The 9,227-nt window shown below is 37.8% G+C and overlaps 1 protein-coding gene across 4 annotated transcripts in view; it reads left to right on the top strand.

Annotated features, from left to right (window-relative positions):
• Positions 1 to 6,751: 6,751 nt before the first annotated feature.
• LOC113066054 (cyclin-Y-like) overlaps positions 6,752 to 9,227 on the top strand; it is a 46,441-nt gene continuing 43,965 nt past the window's right edge. The window contains exon 1 of one of the 4 annotated variants that reach the window (XM_026237650.1): positions 6,752 to 7,276. In XM_026237650.1, the coding sequence (XP_026093435.1) occupies positions 7,123 to 7,276 (154 nt within the window). In that variant the 5' untranslated portion in view covers positions 6,752 to 7,122. The remainder of the gene's footprint in view (positions 7,277 to 9,227) is intronic. The other 3 variants (XM_026237651.1, XM_026237652.1, XM_026237653.1) reach the window with 3 other exon arrangements.

Genomic DNA, 9,227 nt, shown 5'->3' with positions numbered 1-9,227 from the left:
ATGGTACTTTACTACTAAAAGTCCCAGGTAAAACAGTGGTGGATGTCATTTTGCACCCTTCCTCTTTGGATGATATGTTTGAGGAAGAGCCGGTTCAGCAAGGTAGAAACACTGACCACATCTAACATACGACGTAGGATTTGATGCCACTGGGAAGAATTAAAAAAAAAACGTTCCGGTGTGTCATTACTAACAAAGTTACTGAGTAAAGAGCTGTGGTAATGTGGGTATATGAATGTAAAGGTGTGTGATGTTTCCCAAGGCAACATTTCTCTGAGGAGACCAATAGATAAATGAAATAAAACTGAGAACTTTCTCTTCTCGTGACTATTAAAAACCAAACACAGCACTCCCTATTCTGGTGTGTATGGACAAATGTGTGTTGTCTTTCACAATAAATCAATGGACTGCCGGCTTAATATTCATCTGACAACATTATGGCCCAATCCCACAACCTCACACTGCCCCACTGTGGCTGAAAACAACCGCCACATCCGAGCAGTTCCAGACCTCTCACAGAACACAAAAGGCTTCTGAGGTCCACATTATCAGTGACAGGCTGGAAAAAAGGCAGAAAGCGATGGTTTCATTAAGCTGAAGGGTTCACAACAGCTGTCCTGAAGCACAATATGAAGAACAAAGAAGTGAAATATCAAGCAAAAGCAGCGGACAATGAAGCCAGCCATTAGGACAAGGCGACACGAATAGAACAGCCGCTGAACCCAATCAGACTCACCATTTGAAATGCCAAAGCAACAGTAGCCACAACCTATCGCAACATGTAACTCTTCATGACATTTTCATGCTATTCAGTGCAATTCACTTAGATATGGAAATGCAAGCCTGCTAATCTGATTCCAATAAATGTCATTCAAGATTTAAATGGAAAGAGTAAAGGCGTCTTATGTCCTTTCCTTGTGAACTCAAGGAGGATTGTGTGCTGCTGAGGAGAGAGACGGATCGAATGGTTGATGGGAAAGGCCCACAAATCACGATGACATTTGATTCGGAGCTGACATTTTGTGACTGTTAACAAACAAAGATGCTAGCTTTTTCACGTTTATCTATTGCAACTTTTTCAATTTAACTGGTTAAATATGCAATCAAAGTCCTAACTAATCAACCAAATAAAGTCAAATTAACATACTGTGTGTTTAGCAATGGGCCGACTGATTCAAGCTGATAGAAGAGCAACTTTGACTGAAATAACCACTCGTTACAACCGAGGTATGCAGCAAAGCATTTGTGAAGCCACAACACGCACAACCTTGAGGCGGATGGGCTACAACAGCAGAAGACCCCACCGGGTACCACTCATCTCCACTACAAATAGGAAAAAGAGGCTGCAATTTGCACGAGCCCACCAAAATTGGACAGTTGAAGACTGGAAGAATGTTGCCTGGTCTGATGAGTCTGGATTTCTGTCGAGACATTCAGAGGGTAGAGTCAGAATTTGGTGTGAACTTTTGGTCTGTACTGTATATATATATATAGATTGTTATTTTTTAATATATTTTTTTGACATTCATTATACCAGTCTAAATATATATATATATATATAGTGGTGGTCTGCGCTGGACCAAAATAAAACGGGTGAAGTTTGTTTGCGGAATGGACATTGCATGCTTGAGTGAGTGTAAAATCTGACATATCCTGTTGCTCACAGGTGGCACTATGATTATAACTGAATATTTTCTGAATATAGTCTTTAGATGTCTTCAAGCCAGGACTTATCGAACAAGACATTTAGGACAGGTTGGACATTGCATGTTTTAGTTAGTTTAAAACATAACATTTCATGTTGCCAACAGGTGGCGCTATGCCTATAACGGCATAGTGTGATGTAGATGTCTTCAGGCCAGGACTCTTACCTAACACGTGGAGTTTGGGGCAGATCGGACATAGCATGTTTAAGTTAGTAAAAAATAAGTAATTTCCTATTGCCAGCAGGTGGCGCTATGATAATAACTGAATGTTGACCTTTAGTTGCGTTCAGGCAAAACAACACAAAATTAGCAGAGAAAAAAAAAACTGATTTCATATTGGGTTTTGGATTTTGCTCCAATAGACTTTTTTGTGTGTAGTGTTGTACTATGTCTGTCTACTGACTTTCATACGTAAAAACAAGTAGCTTGAGTGGCACTTTGTTGAATGTGCAGCATTATCAAGCCATTTTATTTTTTTATTTTTTTGCCAAACCCACTACTGTAACTTTTTTTTTTTTTTTTTTTTGATGAAAACATAAACACCTTTGGAGAATGTTTTACGCTGATGAACGTTGTAATGCGTCATCACAGTCTTGAGAAAAAGAGTCAGGAGTGTGCCGGGCGATGGGCATCTTTTTCAACATTTTTTTTCACATTTTCACATTTTTTCTCAGCACAGAGAGTTGAAGAATGTTCAGCTTTGGGTAAACACATCACTCTTTTGCTATTTTGGTGTGAGAAACTGCTGCAAACAATCAGTGCATAAGTGAACATCTGAATGAATCAAACTGAGTGAATAATTCAGACCTTTTCGCAAACATGTTTGACCGAATGAATCAAAAGAGTGATTCATCTCCAAATCTGGCATACCTAGTTCTGATTGAATAATAATAATAATAATAATAATAATAATAATAATTGTTGTGATAGTCGAAATATTATATATATATATATATATATTTAAAAATGTAAAACGTATACATAGAGATGGTGATTGTTAATGGCTCTGTTTTCTGTGTATATTTTGTGCCTGTGATGCAGCACACAGTCTCTCACTTCATGTGCACACTGCTATACTGACACCATTGCTCTGTGTAACCATTGCTCATTTTCTGTGTTAATCATCTGTATATTGTAATTTGTGAACATTGTCTGAGTCTGTCAGGCAGTAATAACCATGTGTCCTGTAGAGTCTTGTATTAAACGGTTTCTGGATGCACTTCTGCTGCTAGAGGAAAGATATGATGCAATAAACTGGGAATCAGAGTGAGCAAGTTATCAGCCTTCGGTACAAATGCATCGTCTTCAGATGAAATCGTGATTATTAGGGATTGGGTTTGTCTGTCAAAACATCAGAATGACCTCTTTATTGTTAATGAAAGGATAATGTTTTCTGATATTAACCCGATCTAATGAAAGGTTCATTTTAAATGACTTTGGTCCAGAGCCGAGAGCACAACCCAACATCCCTGGACTCTGAGAAAGCCAGAAAACATTCATTATATTAGGTTGATAACATCCAGCCATCTTTATCTTTTCTGTGTTATATCTACACAAGAAAAGAGTACCATGGTAAGAAGTTACAGTATGCCAAAATACTACACTCACAATTATTGTAAAAAAAAAAAGACACTCCCTTTGGTAATGTTACATTGGAAATCTTAAATATTAGTATTTAATATTTAAAATTAAATATGAAACCACATTATCTGTGGATCATCTATGAACTTTCTTTATTGAGCACAGCTGATGAGTAATTAAAATAATTCAATGATCAGAATTAATGAGTTCAACATTCATTCCACTGGTTGTTTATATATATATATATATAGAGAGAGAGAGAGAGAGAGAGAGAGAAATTAAATAATTTATTATGACTTTTTTTAAAGATTGCCTGTTAAACTAATGTCATTAATCAGATTTTTTATTTATTATTATTATTATTATTATTATTAGCTATGTAATTCCTGTCGGCGTGGATTCATCTTCTCCCGTTACTGTAAGTCTGACTGCTCAATAGCGCCTCCTGTCGGTGAAGGCTGAACACCAGACCAATCGTGTTGGATGTTTAAGATTCTGAGTTTGGACAGGCTCCACTGCACATCATTTGCACATGAACTGACTTCAGCTGGGAACAAAGTCTCTGTTATTGTCTTCTTGCTTTACTGACCATCTATTTTCATGTTTGACACTGTAAAGCTGCTTTGACTTTACTTGCACATGCAAATTACTTGATCTCTGACCTTCCTGCTTTTAAATAAAAATCATTATTTGAATCTTCTTTTAAAATGTCAGCATTTTCGTTTCCTATAAAACTCCCGGGTGGCCAGTTTTACCAATTATTGTATTTGATTTGTTCTATGTAACAAGTGCATATATCATGTTGAACCACTAGAGGGCGCTGCTGCCTTACATTGATTGATAGTGTGCTGTGCTTCTCATTACTATCCGTGTGTAATAAACCTTTGCCTTGTCTTACAGTCTTAAATATGTGATAGCCTACTTATTAATAGCTGACTTGGAAATGAGAAATATGTGATATTGCTGATATTGTTCCTTGCATTTCTCTTGACTCTTCAGACAATCTGTGATGTATTACTCTGTTTATGTTTACAGTCTTTGAATTTGTATTATTATTATTATTATTATTATTATTATTATTATTATTATTATTATTCCTTTGGAGCAAAGAGATTTGAACTTGTGATTTAATGACGTGTCCATGACGTCAATGACATTAAATCAAACTAGGCTCTGATAACATAAACACAATGCTGGCCAACACAAACCTTTCATTAAGGCCTTTTTATGTGAAACCTAAAGTCTTTTGGTGTAGCCTAAAGGTCACAAAACTTGCAATCTCACTTACATTCTAAATGACTGTGTCTAGTTTTCACAGATGTTGGTGTAGGTGAAATTCAATAGCTTTTATAAATTTACAAACACACACACACACAAACTCACACACAGTAATAATTGTTTTAAAAGGACTCTCTGAGTGCGTTTGTTTTATACTGAATCATATTGTCTGTTTCCTAACCTCACAAAACTCTCACAGAAAACTTGTGAACCCAACCGGCCCTAAACCTACCCCTCACACATTTTTAGCATCTGCATAACAAATCTAGCCCTATCACAGTTATCACTAGCTTAGTAAAAAGTGAAATGAATTGAACGTGTCTGCATTAGAGTAGCATCAGGTTTATTTTTACACATGCTACTGAAATAACCAATGTGATTGATCATGATTTTCTAATCCGTAAAAACCAATAAACAAATTTGCAAATTGTTCTTGTTTTGCATGTAGACAGAACACAATATACCCCCCCCCCCCCCCCACAAAACTTTATATTAATTAGCATTAATAATCATTGCCATATCCTGTAACAAGCATTGTTTTTTTTAATACTTTGTTTTAGGGAAGTTGTGGCCTAGTGGTTAGAAAGCTCGACCCCTAGCCCTAGGGTTGGTGGGTTTGAATCCCTGGCTGGCAATAACACAACTGAGGTGCCCTTGAGCTGAACCCCCAACTGATCCCCGGGCGCTGCAGCATAAATGATGAACACTGCTCCGGATGTGTGTTCACAGTGTGTGTGTGTGTTCACTGCTCTGTGTGTGTGCATTTCGGATGGGTTAAATGCAGAGCACAAATTCTGAGTATGGGTCACCATACTTGGCTGAATGTCACTTCACTTATAAGGTGTCTTTGTTACATATGTTACATGTACTTACTATTATAATATCAATAAATCATGCATAATCACATGCAAGTAACTGTGAGGCACACCCTAATCCTGACCATAACCAGTTAATTCATATACTCAATAATATACTTACACTTTAATAAGGACACATTAAAATTAAGTGTTTTGTTTTTTTTTTTTTTTTTTTTTATGTGCTATTTATATCATGCCTTTTGTGTGTGTGTGTGTGTGTGTGTGTGTGTATGTGTGTGTGTAAACGTACTTGAGTGGCATTACACCTTATACCTTGCAATTTAAGATGGCTTTTGTTGATGTTGAAAAAAATATTAAACAGTCTATAATATTATGAAACTGGTAAAATGTAAGCATTTTTCTTAATTAAAACTTATGTCAAAATCGATATGATATGATCTATTAAAAAAATCTGACTAATATTTCATAAGTCAGGGTTTTGTAGGGTTAAGCAGGGTTTGTTAAGGGTTATATATATATACAGTACAGACCAAAAGTTTGGACACACCTTCTCATTCAAAGAGTTTTCTTTATTTTGATGACTATGAGAATTGTAGATTCACACTGAAGGCATCAAGGGCTATTTGACCAAGAGGGAGAGTGATGGGGTGCTGCGCCAGATGACCTGTCCTCCACAGTCACCGGACCTGAACCCAATCCAGATGGTTTAGGGGTGAACTGGACCGCAGACAGAAGGCAAAATGGCCAACAAGTGCTAAGCATCTCTCGGGGAACTCCTTCAAGACTGTTGGAAGACCATTTCAGGTGACTACCTCTTGAAGCTCATCAAGAGAATGCCAAGAGTGTGCAAAGCAGTCATCAAAGCTAAAGGTGGCTACTTTGAAGAACCTACAATATGACATATTTTCAGTTGTTTCACACTTTTTTGTTATGTATATAATTCCACATGTGTTAATTCATAGTTTTGATGCCTTCAGTGTGAATCTACAATTTTCATAGTCATGAAAATAAAGAAAACTCTTTGAATGAGAAGTGTGTCCAAACTTTTGGTCTGTACTGCGTAATATATATATATATATATATATATATATATATATATATATATATATATTTTTTTTTTTTTTTCGTGTGTGTGTGTGTGTGTGTATCTGTATAGAGTACTTTATATACAGAATATGAACCTTCAAGATATAAACACTGTATATATGTTAACATTCAACACCAAAATACACTGTTTACATAATACGAATGGTTCCATTCATTGATTAATATGTAACAAAATCAACGTAGTTCCAAACAACCAACAACAAGAGACAAATATGCCAGATCAAATCTTCCAGGCACTCTTCATTTCGTATTAATATTACAATCTCGTGCAAGCAGGTACAAAATGTATCGTTCTGAGTGACGTCAGGCGCTGAACCGGAAGCTGTTTCGTCTTCTCTGTCTCTGTGTGTATATGTTTGTGACTGAGAGCTGGGTGATACACTGACAGCTGAACGATAAGATGTAACAGTGACCTCCCCGAGAGCAGTCCGCGTGGATTATGTGTTGATTTGACGAGGACGCTCGTGATCGTGACCCGCTGATGTCTCCACACGAGCGTTTCGCGCGGGCGTGATCTTCTCGCGGATCGCAGAGCCCTTGTTTCCTCCCGTCGTCCGCGGCTGTTACGCCCATCATCTGCGGCGGGGCTCCGTCGATCAGTGCCGCTCGTTGATCCGCACACACCGGGACTCATGGGGAACAGCACGTCCTGCTGCGTGTCGTCCAGCCCGAAGCTCCGGCGGAACGCGCACTCGAGGCTGGAGTCGTACCGGCCCGAACCGGAGCTGAGCCGCGAGGACACGGGCTGCAACCTGCAGCACATCAGCGACAGAGAGAACATCGACGGTGCGTGTCAAGCATCATACACACTCAAATATTACACATTTATTAACCGTGTTCGTGGAATAACGCTCACTGAAGAGAAAACTGCTCCTGAGGGTTATGTGTTCAAAAACTATTGTGCTTTTTGGAGAGTTTATCACACCCCTCTTGTTTCAACCCAACTTTGGGCCAAATATGGACTAACTCAACTTCTGGGTTAAAAATGTAATGTAAGGATAGAACCCAACTGTTGGGTTTGTCCATATTTGACCCAACTGTTGGGTTTGTCCATGTTTGACCCAGCTGTTGGGTTTGTCCATATTTGACCCAGCTGTTGGGTTTGTCCATATTTGACCCAGCTGTTGGGTTTGTCCATATTTGACCCAGCTGTTGGGTTTGTCCATATTTGACCCAGCTGTTGGGTTTGTCCATATTTGACCCAGCTGTTGGGTTGAAACGACCCAACAGTTTTTAGAGTGTATTAGGTAAAGTACCACATGAACGCCATCATTCTTACAGTAGGTGGAAGTACCACGGTATTACCCCACTGTACTATGGTAACGCTTTACACTGTTAACCCTCTGGAGTCTAAGGGTATTTTTGGGGCCTTGAGAAGTTTTGTCATGCCCTGACATTTTTGCTTTTTTCAGTTTCTTATAAATATCTAAATGGGTAAAGTCTAATATCACTGTAATCAGCACAAACTGGGCTATAATAATATGTGAAATGCATGCATGTACATGATTGTATTTTTGACTAAATACTGTGGTAATAAGCATAGTAAAGCCCATAGCTTTTTGTAGACCAAAAAGGTATATACTAAGGTATGCGTGACAGTGACGTAATTGCGCTGTGTCGCGCTGGTTCTCGAGCCCGAGCTGGAGTCGTGTTCGGCGGGGAACTGCTCATGGCTGAGACCGCCCTCCTGTGTCTCAGTCATAACCGAAATATACTTCAACTTCCTTTATAACTGGCCCAAAAACAAACAGTAAACAGCTCTGAGGGAATATTTGGATTCTGTATCTTTATGAATAAAATCGTTTATTTTATGCAAAGCATCAGGCTTTTCCATCACTCGAAAAGACACACGTTAAAGGTGATTCATACCGCGCATCTGTATGTTGCTCTGCATAAAATTTTTACAATTACGGTGATATTTGGAGTAGTATGTGAATGTCACGGCACTTTAGTATGGCAATCATTCTGTTTATCTTACATTGTCATGGTATCACCCTCTGTTACTGTGGGTTTTCCATCTAACTTTACCGTAGTACCACCATAGTGCTAACTCACATGTTTATTCGCTTGCTGAAACTGACGGTAGATTCGATCTGTTGACGTGGAGAGTGGACCCAGCCATGTTCTAATGTGATTTAACATCTAGCAGAAGACAGAGGCTGATGAGAGTGTCATGTGATCGCAGGCAGAGCTCATGTATACGAGGTAAAGCTGATCCAGGAACAGTTATGCTCACTATCACATGATATTCATCTAGATATGCAGCTTGCAAAATCAATAACCAACATACTCATACTGTAGGTTGGCGCCATGAAAAGTCTTTATTTATTGGTTTGTTTGAACTGTTAGATTTGTTGATTTCATGACATTTCCATAATTTAATAAAGAAACAATTAACGCTTAATGCATTGTAATCGATCTGATGCTATTTACATCATCCTAGTTATTGGTCTTTGTGATGACAAACTTATATATTTATTTATTTTTAATTCTCATGCAGTACTTAATAACTGGAGATGGACTGCACTTTTTTGTTGTTGTTGTTGTTGTTTTGTAGAAATATTATATCTTTTATTTATATTTTGAATTGTTTTTTATTTAATATTTTCATTTTCAATCATTTTTAGTAATTGTTTTTTTTGTTGTTATATTTTATTAGTTATACATTTTATTTTTATTTCCTGTTTAGTTTTATGTATTTTAGTACACAAGTTAAAGGTACAGGTTGTAGGACCTG

Source organism: Carassius auratus, chromosome 49 (genome assembly GCF_003368295.1).
Source record: "Carassius auratus strain Wakin chromosome 49, ASM336829v1, whole genome shotgun sequence".
Classification (NCBI taxonomy): domain Eukaryota; kingdom Metazoa; phylum Chordata; class Actinopteri; order Cypriniformes; family Cyprinidae; genus Carassius; species Carassius auratus.
This window is presented reverse-complemented; position numbering and strand designations above follow the sequence as displayed.